We start from the raw sequence: 20,510 nt of genomic DNA, 5'->3' as shown, positions 1-20,510 counted from the left end.
CCGTTCACCAGACCTAAATCCGCTTGATTTTTTTATTGGGGATGCATTAAGGAAATCGTATACAGCAAGCCGATCAGGTCTTTAGAGGAGCTAAGAAATCGTGTTGAGGCAGCTGCATTACAAATTTCTGAGCAAAGTCTTGCACGTTAACTATAAGATGTTCATTTATTCGGAGGTGCAGAACCTGCATAAGAGTGGGTGGAAAACAGTTTGAGCACTTGCTTTAAATTAAAAAAAAATACCAATTTTTGTTTTTGGTTTCTAACTAAGTGATCATGTTATTAAAAGCTGGCTCAAAAACTTTTTGTTTAGATAAAATAACAAATAAACTAATAGCAACCTACAAAATATTTGATGGGTTTGTTAAAGCCCCATAGAACTGGTAAAATTCAAAACAAGCTCGAAAATGTAACCGTTTTTTGCACTTTTTGAAATTTTTATCAATAATGCATTCGGCCCTAGAAGTTGAAAGCTTGGATTTATCATAAGGACAACATCGTAGAAACAGCCAATAAATCAAAAATCTGCTATGTTTTTTGATTTTGCTAAATTTACTCTAGTGCGGCAGATTTTTACCAATAACTTGCTATTGACTCTAGATATAATCTTATACCATTTTGAAATCTGCATTTAACGCGCATATTTTAAAAAATAGTTGGCCACTCAGGTATTCATGCATTTTTTTTACCAGCTATGATTTAACTTTTTAAAAAATTATTTGTTTTCACATTTTGCATTGAAATTCAACGTTAAATAATTTTTTTTCTCTAAGAAGTCCAACAGTTATAGTAATTTTCTTTTACTTATATGTTGGCACAAGTAATGTAAAATATTCTTGCAAAAAAAAATTATGGAACTCATTCTTGTAGTCCTGGTATTCAAAAATGTAAAGTAAGAAAAAAAAAAAATAATGCACTGAACAAAAAAATGCATATAACTTTTCTTGTGGTTGGGATAGAACTTTTTTGTATCAGTTTTCAGGACGGTCATAAAGTCTACTATGCGGCATTTCAGGGTTATCCATTACTTACGGGACACCCCGTATATTACAGCAAAATGTATATGTTAATTTCTTAATGATTTTTAATTAAATATTTTGGTTTGAAACGTGCGAATAAAATTTATAAGAAAATCAATACATTTACTATTCCAAAATTTAATTTTGATTACTGGAAAATATATTTTTACTCAAAACTGTCCCTGCTTAGAAAACTTAATCTAGGGAAATCTCAGAAACTCAGCAGTCATGTTACTAAAAGTTATAGAAGTCAATTTTTGATTTAAATATTTGTAAAATGTTAAGAAATAGTTATGTAGAAATTTTATCGTTTAAAATGGCCATAATCACACTCTTAGCTTTGTTATTTTACATCTTATCAATATTGTTTAAATATTTGTGCAGTCATTTTAAAAACAGTTTCACGAAACTAACCAAACAATTAGTTATAAGAAGGCTCTTTATCTTTTTAGTTTCTTGAAAAGCTTCTCTATTAAAAAAAAATTTAAATCAACTTAAGACGACTCAGGTACATATCTTCCAGTCAAAATAAAAGGAATTACAAAAATTGTTTTTGACATGAATATGCAGATGTTCCAAAGTCATTTATTATGTTTTAAAACTAAAGTACAACAACATCTGTGTTGGATTTGTATTTTAAAAATGTATTGTAAAACGGAACAAAATTCATTTGGCATTTAATGCATCCCTGCCCGTCGTTAAGTTTAGACAATTTTTTTTTTAAATATTACTAACAAAATTGTGTGTGAGATAGAAAATGTTAGGTTAATATTTTTCCCTGTTTATATCCCAATTGAATCAAAAATTATTTCTTATCAATTTTATGTTCTTTGAAAGATTTATCCTGTTTTGTAAAAAAAGTTGTCAAATGAATTTTTCTAAGAAATAAATTAAAATTTAAAACAACATTTTGTTTACCATATGTTTAGTTTGATTTCAATATATTTTTTTCCGTGCACTATAATCTCTATATAAAAAAAGAGGCTGGGATGCGCCCACTCCGTCTGTCGATTTGTCTTGCTTAAACAATCGTAGATTTTCGTGTTGGATTAAAAAGGTTCTCAGCTAAATTATTCTTAAAAAACTTAAAATTACCAAAAATGTTTTCCATATAAAGAAATAGTTTATTTTGAGAATTTAGTTTTGTTAAATAGATTTCTGCTCAAAAACATATTTTTACCAGTTTTATTAGCATTTCTTAATTTTTTACAAATTGGATGAATGAAATTAATTTAAAAGACATTAAGAAATCAAGTTTTACAAAATTTGTGTACTATTTTCTGTAGATTTTATTTTTTCCTGCCTGTTGGATTTTTATGAAAAAAACTACTGAATATCGAAAACAATATTTTCTGTGAAATAAAAAGTTTGAATAGAATATTTTAAAATTTTGGAAAGCTATTTGAGTTTAAAGTAAATTTTTACCAAGTTGTAGCTTTGTTTTAAAAAAAAAAACTGTCAATTCGACTTTTCTCAAACGTTAACTGAATGTTGACAACAATATTTTTTAAAAGATAAAAGTAGTTTGAACCAATATCTTAAGGTTTTGAAAAGATATTTTAGTCGAAATCAATTTTAACCAACTTTTTTTAATTTCTTTGTTTCGGTTTTTATTTTTTGTAAAAAAAATTTAATTCGATTTTTCTCAAAATTTTTACCGAATGTTGAAAAAAATATTTCATATAAGTTCGAATTAATTGAAAGCCATAACTATACATTTTTGAAAAGATATTTGTGTCGAAATTCAATTTTTACCAACTTTTAGTAATGTTTTTTAGGTTTTTATTTTTTATAAGAAAAACTGTCAATTCAATTTTTCTCAAAATCTTACCAGATGTTGAAAACGTTATTTTTCGTTGCACAAAATTGTCTTGGAGATAAACTCATTTTGTATTCGTAAAATTTGCGAGGTGATTTATTTATTATTTGATTTATAAAAAAAACCTTCAACTAGATTTTTGTCAGAAAATATACTTGTGTAGATCACGTTACAATATATAATATGAAATCGATTTCAGGTCTCTAGCGTTTTTGGTTCATAAGATATTTAGGGTTAACCAAAATGTTTACCTGCCCCACTCAAGATTTAGTGCAAATTTTATTTTGCATTAAATTTATGTTCAATGAAATATAAATGCAATCAAAAATTATTTCTTACAACGCTGAGTCCAAAGCTTAGAGAAAATTTGTCCTGGTAAAAAAATGTTTTTAAAATAAAAAAGTAATACTTGCACATTGAATTTTGTCTTTAATTTTGAGCTCAAAATAAGTAATACAAAATTTATTTTAAGAACAAAAATCAATTGTCATCAATTTTGAATTATAAATATGAGTAGGTGAATGGAAATGAAAGCAAATATAAAACTAAATCAATGTTTATAATTCCTACTTATTACCATTTCATATTTCATAATTAGTCTCTTCCCATTGAACTTGAGGAGTATTCAATGTATTTTACTGAACAATTTCTTACTCTGTTTTTCCATGTTCTTTCTTTTTATATAGTCTTGTACTTGTAATTATAACACCTTAAGCCTCGAAGTCTCAGATTTTAAAATCACTAAAATCCACCTCCATACTCGTAAAAGTTGACTTTTGGTTTTTAATAATGTCTTCTTCTTCCTATCCAAACATAAAATTTTTAAGTTCCTTTAAGTCTTAAGTATAGAAATAAACATACCTTAAAGTCATTTTTGTTTGCCATATAAGTACATAAATCAGTGACAACCTCTAAATGAATTGATTTTACGTTTACGATGGACGTGTGTATAGCCATCAAGGTGTATAGTATGAAGTGTATAGACTGATGCCTGTATATAGAAATATAGATACAACAGCAACAGTCATTTATAATTTTTACCTTTAAGTTTTCTTACACTTGACTTGTTTAGTGCGGATGGTATTGTTGTTCAATGGGCATACAAATACATATATGTACTAGTACTCGTATGTATAGTATATAAGTTTTTAGAATCGAAAGGATGTTATTCAATAACAACAATAGACGTGCAATATAAAGTACTCGAAGTCTGATTGTCTATAAGTAAGTTTTCTTTTCACATCTATGAGTTTTTGCACATCACACATCTTGGTTTTGTCTGGTAAAAGTACTCGATATTATATCTAAGCTGAGGCAAAAATAACACAAAAACTATATTCTAAGATCTGTGTATATAGAGTCCTCCAATATTCTACCTACAATTGAAATAACTATAGGACCAATGCAATATAACGACATTCGACAGACATCTTAAAAGTTCAGTGACATCGAAGCATGTTGAGAGTGCACCTACCTCTAGTTAAAAAGAAAAATAATCCTTTTCAAAGGACAATTATATGCTTGTGGTCAATAGGGGTTTATGGAACGCATCGGTTATAGTTTAATGAGTTTAGCTTTGGCAACTGTGGATAGCTTACAGTGAAACGAAAAGTTTGTTAAGATTTTGGTAAAGTCGTCATTAATTTAACTTAATCAGAATAATCATTTTCATGATTTTTTCTTCACAAAAAAAAAATAACAAAATTTAGGTTCAGTGGCTACTATGATTGGAGACATTGGCGATGAACTAGATGAGTTCGAGAAATCCATTGCTAAAGCTCTTTTGGAACTCGATATGAATTCCGAGTTTAAACCCCAATTGAGGAATATTTACAAGAAAGCTGTCATCATATTTTTAAAATTTCAAAGCAGGAAGCTTTCAAAAAAAATCCAAATTCGTTTGAACTGTGAGATGGAGAAGAAGCTTTCTGGCAAACATGTGGTGTTTGGCATTGGCGGTAAGGTCTTACCTAAGCCAAGAAGAAAATCGAGGAATCCTTTGAAACAAAAGAAGGGTAGTTCCCGAAATGTTATTGTTGTCTATGATGCCGTCCTCGGTAAAATTGACGGAAAGCGGACCCCAATCAATAATTGATTAAAACGCACTTAGATAAGACCCAACAAAACACAAAGCACATAAAGTTCGCTATTTCACCTCAGTGTGTAAAGTCAATTCATTTTGATTTAATAAGGTCTTTGTTTTTTTACCTAAATGAAAACACCCTGCTTTAAAGCTTTAATAGTGAAGTCATTATGAAATTAATTTTGTACTCTAATTTGTCCTACTTTCCATAGGAAGTAAGTGTAATCGGTTCGAATTTTCGATTTGAAAATGTTGACATTTCTCCACCTTGCAAGGCCCCTTAATCTAAATATACCAATTTAAGAGAGCTGTCTGTGCGTAAATTCGTATGTCCGCATATTCAGGAAATTTTTCGTATCGTCTATAGCTTAAAATCCAGTAGAGATATCGACTTCAAACAAACTTTGTTATACAGAAAATAATGTAAAAATATGCAGAGAGGTCTCTCAAACAAATTTTTATACCATAGCAATTTAAAAAAAAATGAAAATTTTGGTTTTTTTTTATATTATACGCGCACTCAGGGGGATATGAATACCCTTATCATGATAAATCACAGTGCGAGCAATTAAGAAGGGAGGATAGGATTAGAAAGGAGATACCGATGCACATTGGTTTTGAATGTCTGCATATTGTAATGAGTGGGAAACATTGAGTCTGGTAAAGCATTCCACATTCGTGTGGTGCGACTGAAGAAAGAATCTCTGTACTTTACAGTACGTCCGAAATTAGGCTCAAGGGTAAACTGATGAGCATTCCTAGAGGAACGGGTATTACGGTTGAATTGTTTGAGGGGAGGAATGCAACTGGATATTTCATTAGATCATTGTTTATGAAAGTAGCGATAAAATAATGACAGGCATGAAACCTTACAACGGTGCTCGAGAGATACAAAAGTTTCAGTTAGACAACGGTCACCTATCATCTTTAGAGCTCTCTTTTGAATTCTGTCTAGGAGACTCAAGTAGGTTATAGGAGCACCTGCCCAGATATGGGAATTGTACTCGAGTTTCGGACGAATATAGGCTTTATAGATTATAGCCAGATCAGTAGGAGTAAAAAACTTCTTGCACCTTCGAAGAAAACCTAAACACTTAGCAGCATTTTTGGCGATGTCAAATATGTGATCACTCCACAACAAGTGGTTTGTAATGCACATACCTAAGACTGAAAGCTGTTCAGTCTCCTCGATGCAAGTACCACTCATGGATAGTGGCATAGGGGAAAGGTTACGCTTTTGTGACAGTAGACAGCATTGAGTTTTCGAAGCATCAAGATCAGAATTTAATGAGCTCATCATACGCTGCCGTTGGTAGTCAATATCCGAAGAACAAGGATGAGAATCTAGAAACGAATATGAAAAGCTGAGGGTACTGTCATCGAAACAATTAAGTGGGTAAGAAGTTTTAGACAAAAGATCATTTATAAAAATAAGGAAAAGTGTCGGAGACAAAACGGAGCCCTGACGCACACCAGCGTTTATTTTGTGGATATCAGATTTGAACCCGTCCAAGACTACTTGAATTGAACGGTCCGAAAGGTTATTTTTAACCCAACGAAGAAGGGATTCATCAATTCCAAATACACGCATTTTCGATAAGAGAGCTTCGTGCCAAACTATATCAAGTGCAATATTCTTACTTTCTCCAACACGATGTAAAGATTTGTTCCACTGTTCGGTGAGATAAACCATGAGATCACCAGTTGACTTATTGCAACGAAAGCCATACTGCCGGGATTAAGAAGCTTTCGTTATTCAAGATATTTCTTAAGCTGAAAATTGATCAGTGTTTCCATGACCTTGGAAAGAAGGGACGTAAGTGCAATTGGACGATAGTTAGATGGTGAGGAGGGTTCGCCTTTTTTAGGAACAGGCTGGACAAATGCAGTTTTCCATCCACTCGGAAAGAGACCTGTAGCGTAGGACAGATGGAAAAACTTACACAGTGGTTTTGCGAAAGAATATCCGTCCCATAGAATCGTTTACGCTTTCAAGTACAGGCGGAGTCATGTCACTCATTGGCAGCATCGAATTAACAGCAAACTGTGCTGCAAGCAAATTGGCTTTATCAATCGCGCTTACGTAGGGAGTGTCATTATAAACGAGCGTAGGAACTGACGATGACGTAGTGTTGCGCACATTTTTTACAAATGACCAGAAGGTTTTACTACCATTGGGACATTGTAGTATTTTTTGCCGTAATTTCTGGTCATGCAAAAATTTAATGCGTCGTATATGTCCGTTACAGGTCTTTCTAGCTTGTTTGAACTTATTCCGGTTTTCCTCAGTTGGGTTTTCTTTGTAATTCCGGAAATTAACATTCTTGATCCTAATAACCTCTTTACCCTATTCGGGAAAAAATTTCTCATTCCGCAAAGAATTAAGTTTGTAATCATATCTGCATTGGGATCCACGTCACTATCGATGAAGCATAGTGACCAGTTAAAGTTCCTGAAGAATTCGTTGAGACCGTCCCAGTTGGCTTTCTCATATTGCCAAACGGTTCTCGTAGGGGTTTTAACTTTAACTGGCGTTTTTTGGCATGAGAAATTTGCAGATATGACACAATGGTCCGATGTACCTAGAGGCGATAATACACTGACAGTATATTTATTAGGATCAGAAGTAAGAAACAAGTCTTGAGTGTTGGCGGATTGACCTGCAACGTAAGGAATCCGAGTTGGCTCGTCAACTAACTGAGTCAGGTGGTTTAACTCAGCAAAAATCTCGACATACCTTCCTTCGGATGTTGTCTGACCAGAATAGCTCAGCCACGAAGAATTATGTACATTGAAATCGCCCGTAACAACGATCTCACTGTGCGGAAAATGGGATAAAATTCTCTGGATAGAGTCGGACAGCGCATCGAATTCGTTAGAAGTCGAATTATTATCCAGACTTGGGCTACGATATATAAAACACGTGTGAATGATGCGCCTTTGGACGGTGAATTTAAACCACATATAATTAAAATTTGTGTTGGTGCACCATATTGTGGTAGAAGTTGATAGGCAACATCATTCCGTACATATACAGCTAGACCATGGTGAGAAAAGAATAAAGGCACTAAGATGTAACCGAAGAGATTAAACTCAGATTGATCGGTGGTCTCACCAACCTGAGTTTCGCTTAGTGCCAAAACAGCTGGCCTGTTCAAGACAGTATGAACGTATGCAGCATTGAAATTACATTTAATATTACATATTGTAACATGATTTTAAACTTCTATATTCTTGGAAAAAATCCAATTATGGTTTTTTTTTTTAATAAATTTAAAAAAAAAAAACTGTACAACATTATTTTATTTTCAAAAAGAATGTATGTAACAAAAAAAAATTTTAAATTTGGTAAAATGTTGAGAAAAATCAAATTGAAATTTTACAAAAAATAAATACCTAAAAAAACATTACTAAATGTTGGTAAAAATTAATTTTCGACTCCAATACCTTGTCAAAAAATTGAGATATTGGCTTGAAACTAATTTCGTCTTTTAAAAATATTATTTTTAACATTCAGTAAGATTATGGGAGAAATTGAAATTACAAAAAATAAAAAGCTTAACAAAACATTACTAAGAGTTGGTAAAAATTTATTTCCGACTCAAATGTCTCCTCAAAAATTAAAAATATGGGCTTCAAACTAATTTTACCGCACAGAAAATATTATTTTTGATATTCAGTACATTTTTTTTTTAAATTCAACAGTCATTTTTTTTTTTGAAATTAAAATCAACAAAAAATAAAATCTAGAAAAATTGGTTTTCGACTAAGAATCTCCTAAAGAAAAATAATTTTTGAAATCAAACTATTTGATCATATGCAAAACACTGTTGGTAATTTTCTAATTTTTCAGAATAACTCAACTGAAAACTTTTTTAAAAAATAAGAAAACCTTCAAACCTTTTTAGCAAGACAAAACGGGATGGGATGACAAATCCTCCAATAGTAATTCTTGACATGAACAGCCAGTCAGAAGCTAAGTTAAATAAGGACATTTTTCAAGAGTTAGTTATGTTGTAATTTATAAAAGTTGGCCTGATTTCACTTATCTTTATTTTATAGGGATTTTTGGTAGGACTTTAACTTTTATGAAAAACTGACAAATTTTACAAAATATTAACAAGATTATTTTGTAAAAGACAAAATGACATATGTTTGGATTTGAAAAATCGGCTCAAATATAATAATTTTACATGTTTCTTTAATGTTTTTTTTACTATCTCCGCTATCAAATTATTTTAACTCACAAACTTTTGTAGCTCCAAAATCAATATTGTTACAATATAAGGTTCTAGAACTTTGATTCTTATATTAAGCCTAAGAAAGTTTATTTAACCTCACAAGAAATGTCAATTTTCTTAACTTATTCTTGGTCGTAAGTACTTTGATACTGATACTTAAAAATGTCAAATATCAGTATCTTTAAATACTTCGCCACAAATAACAAAAAACTTTTAGCAAATGCTTTTAAATGCTTCAAAGAACATACTGTTTTAAGTTTGTTGACAAAAGAAAAACTAATGACAGTAAAACTGACATTAACTTAAGTAAATTATTTTGACAGTACATAAAAGTACTAATCTAATAGTACTTCGAATATTGCTTAAGAAAATAATATTCGTTTTACTTTAACACCGGAACCATTCAGGCCTATTTTTGATAGAACCGAAGTACTTAGAAAGTCAGAATAATTCGTATTCTACTCTACTTATTTTGTTGTACATTAGACTTCCATTTTTCCATCCATTTAACTAACAGACTTCATAGAAACTGTAAGCAAATACAACTTATCTTATTCATTGTCCTTTTAATTCTAATCCAAAAACTTCGATTTCATGGAATATAAAATGCAGTGAGCGGTAATCAAACGGAACCTAATGCACTTACAAAGCAAACAATCACTCTAAGGAGTCTTTTGACCTTTTTTTTCAATTAACATTATTTTTAGCTGTAACAAACCTGTTGAATATTGCATCGATATAACCGACAACCGCCAATGATGCGGAAGCCCTCTTGCCCACGGTGCTTTTCACAAAGTCCATAACATGAATTTCCTTTAGTGTTTCTTTTTTTTTATTCACTAGATGAATTTATATTAAATTATTTCTATATACATACATATATATTCATATCCTGTTTTTCATTTGTATATTTCCCAGGTTGGCAGCGGCTCAGGAAGCGGCGCTAGCAGGACAGCAACAGGGCTCCACAAGCGGGGGGCACTTGGGTCGAAGGGGAGCCCATCGCTTAGCTGATAGAATGGGTGGCCCGAGTAGTCAGGGCCAATCACCACCCGGTGGTGGGCCCACATCACTTTTTATCCTTACCGAGGATAATCCAATTAGGAAGTATACACGATTTATAATAGAATGGCCGCCCTTCGAGTATGCTGTGTTATTGACAATCATTGCCAACTGTGTAGTGTTGGCATTAGAAGAACATTTGCCTGAGGGTGATAAAACAGTATTGGCTCAAAAACTGGTATCCTTTTTTTCACTTTAATAGTCGACTTGTTCAAAAATAATTCTAATGCATTTTTTTTTGTTTTTATATTTTTGTGAATAGGAAAAAACCGAAGCCTATTTTTTATGCATTTTCTGTGTAGAAGCATCGCTCAAGATCCTTGCCTTAGGGCTAGTTCTGCATAAACACTCCTACCTCAGGAATATATGGAACATAATGGATTTTTTCGTTGTAGTAACGGGGTAATTATTTTGTCTTATTAAATCTTGACATACAATTATTCATAGAAAAAAAAAACATAAGCTTCATAAAAATGTTTTGAAATTATAAAACACTTGGGCAGGTTAACTATAAAATATTTAAGAATTTTTTATTTATTTTTATTTTATGATTTTTTAATTTCTATTTTTCTTTATTTTTTTGATTATTTTGAATGTTTTTTTTTTTTAATTTTTCATTAATTCACAATTTAACAAAAACTGTAATTATTTCTTAAAATAATTACTCCAGCGCTATGACGATCTTCGCAGAAGCCAATATCGATGTCGATTTGCGAATGTTGCGGTCTTTTCGTGTCTTAAGGCCGCTTAAGCTCGTTTCGAGAATACCAAGTAAGACGTCCGAGTGCTCAGCAAGGAGTGCCATTAAGTAGGAATTGTTCGCTGAACTTCGTTTAACAATTTTTACGTTATCTATATATTTATACTATAATTTATAAATACATATACATACATATGTTTAGATATATATATGTTATCAGTTCATCAGTGTGTGTGTTTTAGACAAGCAAACAAAATTTTAGACTCTTTATACATAATTATTATATAATAGATGGTCTTTAGTTTAAACAAAAAAATATACATAATACATACATATTTAATAATAATTAAAAATTTCATCGTTCCTTCTAGTGTGTGATCTCGCAACGGCATTTTAGTTTTTTTTAAAAAACGTCAACTTGACAGAAAATGTCTTCATAAAAATCAAGCAAAATGTAATTTTTCATTTTGTATCGTATCTATTAACATTTTAATAGTTTAAAATCTAGTACCAATACTAGTGCCAGAGAAAAATTAGTAAATCTTCAGCTATGAGTTAATTTTCAAAATATCTTTTATAAAAAAACCATAAACTAATTTCTCCGCTAGAATATTTAAATTAAAGTAGATTTTTTTGTTTTCAATTTTTTTAATAATAGAATTTTTTTTTAATGGAAATAGTTTATGTCTTAGTTATTATAATATTGTATAGCTCGTGTATTTTTTAAGGGCCGACTAGAATTCGTTGGCTTTGAAGAAATAGTCTGATAGTTCTTGAAACAATTTCCTTTTGTGAATAGATCCTTAGTTTTAAAAACATAATGCTTTTTACTAATCGTAAATATGAATGTTCTATAGGAACATTTAAGTTTATTATTTCTTTATAATGTACACTAACAAAATTCTAACAGTGGGAAGCAAATTATAAATTCCAGCATTAAAAGAATTTTGTTGTCTTGTTGCAAAACTTAATTCAGTCAAATTAGAATATGACACAATTTTGAAATAAAAAGATCAAAATCACTTTAACAAGAAAATATTTTAAAAATAAATAGTATGCGAGTATTTTAGATTAAAAAAAGAGCACTCTTCTCGTTGCTTGTTGAAAATGCGTTTAATCTAAACTATTAGTAGATATTTTTTCAGTGTTTTAATTATGGCCTGATGAGAAATATAAAATGCAAAAACTTTCCATACCTGCGTTTTTTCCTTAGAAATATATTTTTAAGCACGAGGGTCAAAAAATAATTTTGTTTCAGGAAAAAAATAATCAATGAAAACAAAACAATAATCTAAGAGCTGAATACAACGACTTTTAATTGTTGTATAATTTGCATGCTGACTATCAAACAAATTCAACTTGAGTCATAAAGATCATTTTCATCTTGATGGCTTCGTTAATTGTCAAAATAGTCACATGTGAAGTTCTGGAAACCCACTGTTAATTGTGTTGAAACAAATTTATACACAACCTGTCACTGTTTGGTGTGGTTTTCGGTCTGCGAGTATTAACGGACCATTATTTTTCGAAAATACGTAGTAACAGGTGAAAGTATTCTTTATGATGGTGGAAAAATAGCCCACTTATAAGTGACTAAATTACATCATACGAAAAAACAGATACAGTATATAAATATTTCAAAGCCAAAATATGTCTCACTGTCGTTCTAGAGGAGGAATGGATCCAATCCCTCATGAACTTAACTCGAATTCTTCCATGGGCCTCAATTTCCACCCAGCATTATTCTGTTGTCTGTCCCTAACATGGGAAATCTGCTCGAAGGTTCACATAGTGTTTTATCATTCAACGGGCTATTGTTTTTTTTGATGTTTTGAAGTAAAACATCTAGGACCACCAATGCGGAAATTGATAAGTGTATGAATGAAATGTACGAATATTTATGCGAAACTGTCTTGGTCATCGTTTTATACGATGAGTTTCTAAATGGATAGAGCCAGTCCTTAAATACTCTTTGAATCAATACCAAACGTAATCTTTCTCTGTCTTTTTAATCAGAAATAGATTGATAGAGTGAATTTGTATTTTATATTAAGTGAAGTTTCCTTTTCATAATTTAGAACTTGGCCTTACTCATTTAAGTATTTAATTGTGGTGTTAGTTCTTTGGCTTATTTGATTAAGTTAGTTTTTGGTGGGTTCTTTGTCTACTTTCCTCCAAATTTTCAGACTCTCCTTGCAAACAGGGATGCCCAGCCCATGTTTCTCTTTAAAGGTAAAACACTTTTAGTCCACTTAAATTGTGTTATTTTTAATGAACTTTGGTCCTACTTCAGATTTGTCCAATGAATTTTCTATTTATTACTGTCTCGCTCTTTTGTTTAAAAATCAAAAATTTGTTGTTTAATCGAAAAAAAGTCCATTTTAAAAGACGAAAATTTAAGAAAAGTCTAATCATTTATTTTTGTTTGAGATACAATTTAAAAATTAATTATCAAAACTACGTAAACTATCTTAAGTCACATTTTTGCTTAAGACTTCTCATAATTTATTGATCTTTTAAAAAATGTTACAAATGGACTTACCGATGGTTTACCGTTTAAGCCTTGACATGGTTTTGAATGGAAATCGGTATTATTTCAAAGACCCTCCTATTTGGTCGTTTAAAAAACAAAGAAGTTTTTGACAAAACACTTAAAATTAATAATAATAATAATTAATAATAAATTTTGATAACATTTTGTTGTAAAACTTTGTACACAATTTTAATCGTTTGGTGAATTTAAAAAATTCACCTTTATTTGATAAACTGACCATAAGACTCGCAAGAACTTACTAAGGTTGTTCTAACTTGTTTAATAATTTCCTGTCTATTTTTCTTAAACTGGACCAAGGTATCGTTATCATAATAATATATTATAAAAATGTATTGTACATCTTGTAAAATGCCTTTTTACCATTTTTCAGTAGTTCAAATATTTAAGTTTTTAAAAAAATATGTTTTTCCCAAAATTTTAGTCTTTTCAGGAAATTGGTATCAAAAACTGTAAAAAAAATTTACAACTTCGAATTCGGCACAAAATCTTATTTTTTTTTTAATTATCTTTTTTTTTATTTGAATTTGATTTTATTTAGTTTTTCAATTAACTTTATTTATTTTCAAAACGATAGCCCATAGTTTTCTTTCTTTTTTAAATAGTTTCATAATTTTGATTTGGTCTATAGTTTAAAACATTTTACTCTTATATGTGTCTTAGATCTGTGGTGTGATTTAGTTTTTTTTTTCTTTAGTTATTTTTATTATTTTTGTTTTAGAATACCTACCAAATAGAAAAATTATCAAGAAATACAAAAATTCTTTGAATAATTCACAAACATTCTTTTATTTTTTTCTTTTTTTGCGATTTCCAAAAAAAATAAAATAATTAAAAAAAAAATATTTTTAACAAATCGCTTGTTTGATGTTGAATTAAAAAAAAATAAAAAAAACATCAGGTTCATCACAATGTTCCCACAAAAAGGGCCCGAAGTAGATCTAAGAACATTAAGGGCTATTCGTGTGCTAAGGCCCTTAAAATTAGTTTCTGGAATTCCTAGTGAGTAGTTATTAAAAAAAGCAATAGTTCGTTAGAGTTGGTTTTGTTTTTTCTTTGTAGTGTAATTTCTGTATGTTTTGTTTTTAAATTTATATTTAGATTAATATAATATAAAAAAACATTTGGAAAAAAGAATTTTTAGTACAATAATTTATTTACTCTTTTTTCCAAAGTTAATACAAAACTAGAATAGTTTAGTTTTTCTATTTTTATCTTATTAAATATAAAAAATTAATCATAGATGCATGCTTTTAATAACGTAATTTATTTATTTTATTGAAAATTTAAATTTTTGTTTCAAGTTCAATTTTGAATAATAAAATTTTTAAATTCCAGAATTATTTTCAAAAACAACATAAACTAATACAATTTCTGTGTGTTTTTCTTTTTCCGACACACATTGAATAATCTTTCAGGTTTACAAGTAGTTTTAAAATCAATTATCAAAGCAATGGCACCGTTACTTCAAATCGGACTTTTGGTCCTGTTTGCGATCGTTATATTTGCAATCATCGGACTCGAGTTCTATTCGGGCGCACTGCATAAGACTTGTTATAGTTTAGAGGATCCAAGTAAAGAAAACTGTTCTTTTTTTTATAAATGAAACAAAAAAATCTAAAAAGTTTCGTTATTAATAAAATAATTTTGTTTTGTTTGCTTTTCTTAATTTTTGCATAAACAGATAGAATTGTTAAGGAGGGCGAGATGGAAACACCGTGTAATACGGACAACTTCACTGCTGCGTCGGGAGGTTCATACGTTTGTAATGTTAACACAAGTATGTGCCTGGAAAAATGGGATGGACCAAATTCTGGAATAACTAGTTTTGACAATATCGGTTTTGCCATGTTGACCGTATTCCAGTGCATCACAATGGAAGGCTGGACTGCAATACTGTATTGGGTAAATTGCTGTGTTTAAAAACCAAAAATTACTTTTTAAAAAGTAATTTTCATAAAACAAATAATATATATGTGTGTGTGCATAACTGTATTTTCCACAATACCAATGCGTTTTTTTGGTATTGCAGTTAATATAGTGTCTTTTTTCTTATTTGTATAGAATAAAATGTGTCTATATGTAAAACAAACTTTTACATGTATGTCTCAAACTGTCCTACATTTTTCAAATTTTCTAGATTATTTTATTTTCTAAATAAACAAAATAATTACTACTCATTTATCTATAACTATGTAAATGTTCTCAAACTGTGCTGCACTTTCGTTACCTATAAATTTACCTAATACAGAATTGCCTATCGATTGCGATAGAAATCATAAAATATAGTATAATAAATATACCATAACATGCCTGCTTTAAGTGTGCGATTCGCATAATTACTATAATATCTAAGATATATCTTTTTTGCTGATATTTTGGATATGCACACAGATACAAATTATTTCTTTGAAATTCTCTGCTTTTGGGCGCAAATTTTAATACCCATGCTCCTAATATATTGACTTTTAAAAAACTCGATTTTCATATTGGCTATTTGTTAATTAAGTAAATGTTTTCTGATCTGAATTTATTAATAAATAAAACTAAATACGAGCTCAAAATAACTCTACATAGAAACGGGTGTTGTCAAATGTATTTTGAACTTATGACTCAGAATACAATTGTCAATTATTTAACAAACAAAATAATACGCATTTAGTCAAATTCGATCAGTTCAGAAAAAAATATCAAAATTTAATTAAAAAAAAAGTTATCCAAAAACATATATTTTTAATGCAACCGTAAAAATAGGCCATGAAAATTTAACATTTGCACCAGCATTGAATTTCATAATTGTGTGCATGAATTCTTTATTATTATATAAATGTATATTTCTCATTAAAACTTAGAACTTACTTACCTATAAATATCTACATAATTTCTGTCTATAAATAGTTATAATCTATGTGCAAACATTTTATTTTGACTTGTGTGTAAGTAAATGGAATATTTTAATTTGGCCTTTTTATGTATATAATACGCAATATAACACAAAAAAACTTCACATTTACACATGTTTAGGTACAAAAAAATCCTATAAGAAAACGCTTTCCCGGGAGGACTTATGGAGTCGTTAGAATAATCTTTTTTTAATTTAATTCTATTTAATTTTTGAAAGTGGAACTAACTTCAACGGAAGTTACAGCTCCCCTCCTTTTTTTTGATATACTCTGAAATATATTTTGAACTTAAACCCGCTTATGAAGGGTGGTTACATTTTAAAGCCCGATGTTGGTTTTGAACAAAACACAAATTATTTCGGAAATTATTGTCTTCTCTTTTTGTTATGATAATATTCGTCAAATTCAATTATGATTGAAATATAACATCGGCTATGTGGCCACCCCAAAGCCCTGCAGGACAACTCCACCTAATGGTCCAAGTTTCGTTGAAATTGAGACATAATTGACGTTCTATGGCGTTAATGTGTTGAACTATCTCATCCTTTAGAAGTGGACCTTTTCTTTCCAATAACCCCAAATAAAGAAGTCCAATGGCCAGTTTACATCGCATCCAAGGGCTCTAACACGGCCATTAAATTCGTTAGAAGCGTGGCAAGTGACACCGTCCTGTTGTAGCTGCATATGTATCGTCCACAGCAATACCTTCCAATTCGGGCCAGAAAAAGTTCGTTAGCCAACACCATTCACAGTAACCGGGCTCATTGGAAAAAAAACGGCCCGAAGATGCCACCAGCCCATTTACCGCCAAACCAAACAGCCTATCTTTTCCGGTGCATTGGTTTTCCGACAATCACTCTTGGATTATCATTTTCCCAAATGCTTCAATTTGTTTATTGACGAATTCACTGAAACTGAGGTAAAAATGTACCCCGTCACTGAAGATGATTTTCCTCGAAAATTGATCCTCCACTGTTGCCATTTCTTGCCACTATTCTGACCAATACAACTTATAATATTCAAGATCAAGAAGATTTAGTTCTTGAGTCGATGAACCTTGTTAACGTGATAATAAGTCTTTATGTGTGTTAACAACGAGCATGAGAGGTGCAATTGTTGGCCAATACAATGAAATGAGGTGGACGGCTCTTCAACCATTGGTAGGTACTGGTGTGTTAACATCTCCTACAGATCTGGTTTGCTAATTTGGATAATTAAATTGACCGAAAAAAACCGCGAAGTACACGATATGCATATTAATTTCAACGTGTTCATCTTTCCACTGTTCAAATTGAGTTTGTCCAAAATTGAGAAATGTCAAATAAAATTTGACGTTTAGGCGTAGTATCCGTAAATAGGCGTGATATCCGTAAATAGTTTAATATTGTAGGATGCCGCGAACATAAAAAATGAGCCAAAGAAATAAAAGAGACGTTTTCGTTTCGACAATTTATTACAAAATTGATTTGATTTTCTTTAAAATTATAGAATGATACCTTGGTTTAACAAAGAAAAGTATTACATGGATTAAAGAACAAACTGTTTTATCATTCGATATTGTTCTGCTTTAAATAAAATATTAATATAATATATAAGTTTTACAAGTTTATATAAGTATGGTAAAACATAAATTTAATTGTATATGATTTTATACAGGGTGTTTCATTATGATGTTAATGAGGGCTTATAAAATAAAATGTGCTACAATATCGAAACTGTAACAAACTCTCGAGGAACTATTTCTGTCTATAGAACAGAATTTTTGTACTCACAAAAATTTTGATTTTTCTCCTCGCTTAATTTTAAGTTGTAAAAGTTTCTAACCTCCTAAGGTCTTAATAAGCCCCTTAGAAGGATTTTAGTCCATTGTTTTTGAAAAAAAATATATTGGACGTAATTTAACCCAACGTTACACATACCGCACACACATTTTTACATAATTTAAATATTTGCCTTTTTATTAAAATAAAACGAATTTCATTATATTTTTTAATTTCAACTATTCCATTTATTTTATATTTACTGTGTATATGTTAATGTAATATTTTTCTCTGTGTAAAAATGTCAATAACTACGTACATATAATTTAAATAATGTGTCTTAATGTGTATAAATATTTTCTTTAAGAAAAAAAAAATCTACTTTAATCTAAAAAAAAACAACAATTTTCAAATGTAGAAAAAATCTGTCTATATCTTAATCAAATTTTCTTCTTCTAATGTTTGTGTGTATTAATTTTAGTTTTAAGAAAATTGGATTTTTTTTTAAATTTAAAAAATTTAAAATAATTAATTTCAGACCAACGACGCATTAGGTTCAACGTTTAATTGGATATATTTTGTGCCTCTAATAGTAATAGGCTCATTTTTTATGCTCAACTTAGTTCTTGGTGTTCTTAGCGGGTAAGTTTTAAAACACTTGGTATTATTTACAATTTTTTTTTATTTTTTATTTATAATTTGAATATTTTGTTTCTATGTTTATTTTTGTTGTATTATTCATTATGTTTTTTATATTCTGTTTCTATTTTCAATTTATGTTTTAAAATAATTTTATATTATAAACATTTTTCTATATTTTTTTCTGTAAATTATACTGCACAAAAACTATATATATTTAAATTATTATAATTTATATAAAAATCAATAACAACAAAATATTATTTGATTTTTTTTGTTATTTAAAAAATAATATATACCTGTATATATGTCATTTTTGAAGAGAATTTTCTAACGAACGTAATCGTGTCGAACGACGAATGGAATTTCAAAAATGCCGGACTAGAACATTATTTCAAAATGCCATGACATCATATCTTGATTGGATAACTCAAGCAGGTTTATACAAACAAAAAATTAAATAAATTAGCTATTTGAAAATTCAAGTAAAAAAATCCACTTATGCGACACAATTTTATATATATATATAAATATATTTACCCAAAATATACACAAAACATTTAATATAACATAGTTGAGAAGTTTGATATGTAATAATGTGTGTGTCCAATAAATTTGTTTTAGATTACAAAAAAAAAAATCAATTGAAAAATATGTAATAATTCCATAATTTTATAGGTGAACACAATCATCTCTTAGTTATTTTATCCAAAAAATGATGTGTGATGAATTGCTAGTTTTTTAATGCCTAGTGAAGTTATATTTAATTTATTGTCTATCATCCACATCACAGTGGACAGACAATATCATTTTCGATGACGTATATTTACATATAGAAATCAACAAGTATAACGATTTTTATTATTATTTTAGATGGCTCGAATTTAAAAAAGAAATGACATGTATTTTTACCCAGTTAAATGTCCAATTAATTGAACCTTTTAGAGATAAAAAATATCCAAAAAAACAAACTTTTATCATTCCCATTTTATTCACAAAATCATAGAAAATTATAATCACGTCATATCAAAGATTCGCTTCATAGGAAATAGGAAAATGGAATTTAGAAATATCGCCTTACCACTTTAATTTTTGACAATATCGAAGAAAAGTCTTCGTGATTTGATAGACTATGCATTTTCGAAAAAAAACTGTTTTTATATTCTGTTTTGAAACGATTCGGATTTTTAGTCTATTGATTTCGAAAAGTTAACGTACCCTATGCCTTTTTTTTTAGGAAAAGCTGTCGTAAAAACAACAACATATATCATGTTTTCGGTAGAACATTCAAACAGATTTATTTTGGAAATAAATTATGGAAAATTTAATCATGTCATGTTCTATGAATAAACAATTAAACAAATCAATAAATAAGTTCGTTTAATTTTTGTTAAGGAAAAAGCGGCTATTTTTTAAACTCATATAAAATCTTTTAAAAAAACATTAAATGTGTAGACTAAGTCAAAGACATTATTTATTAATATGATTTCGAGGGCCAACCAAATTTTTCAAGAATAAAATAAATACAATTTTACTGTCGAAAGTCCTTTCTGAACGTTAGTTATCATTTGAACAAAATATATTCGAATTCTTTATCCTTTCTTGAAGTATAGATTATATGAATTGGTGTCCCAATGGATTTAATTTCTTGAAACCTTTAAACGTCGAGAAATGTCAAAATTTTTACTTGAACAAATCGGACCGATTACAATAACTTCCAATGTGAAGTTTATA

The 20,510-nt window shown here is 29.5% G+C and overlaps 1 protein-coding gene across 23 annotated transcripts in view; it reads left to right on the top strand.

Moving 5' to 3' along the window:
* LOC129947033 (voltage-dependent calcium channel type A subunit alpha-1) overlaps window positions 1-20,510 on the top strand; it is a 115,784-nt gene that overhangs the window by 31,551 nt on the left and 63,723 nt on the right. For 18 of the 23 annotated variants that reach the window (XM_056057444.1, XM_056057449.1, XM_056057446.1 and 15 more), the window contains exons 3-8: window positions 10,080-10,401; window positions 10,486-10,625; window positions 14,376-14,476; window positions 14,893-15,048; window positions 15,159-15,379; window positions 18,676-18,779. In XM_056057444.1, the coding sequence (XP_055913419.1) occupies window positions 10,180-10,401; window positions 10,486-10,625; window positions 14,376-14,476; window positions 14,893-15,048; window positions 15,159-15,379; window positions 18,676-18,779 (944 nt within the window). In that variant the 5' untranslated portion in view covers window positions 10,080-10,179. Of the gene's footprint in view, window positions 1-10,079; window positions 10,402-10,485; window positions 10,626-14,375; window positions 14,477-14,892; window positions 15,049-15,158; window positions 15,380-18,675; window positions 18,780-19,098; window positions 19,215-20,510 lie in introns of all 23 variants that reach the window. The other 5 variants (XM_056057460.1, XM_056057455.1, XM_056057448.1 and 2 more) reach the window with 1 other exon arrangement.

Source organism: Eupeodes corollae, chromosome 2, assembly GCF_945859685.1.
Source record: "Eupeodes corollae chromosome 2, idEupCoro1.1, whole genome shotgun sequence".
In the NCBI taxonomy this organism is placed as follows: Eukaryota; Metazoa; Arthropoda; class Insecta; order Diptera; family Syrphidae; genus Eupeodes; species Eupeodes corollae.
Note: the sequence above shows the minus strand (reverse complement) of the source record. Positions and strands in the feature narration are given on the sequence as shown.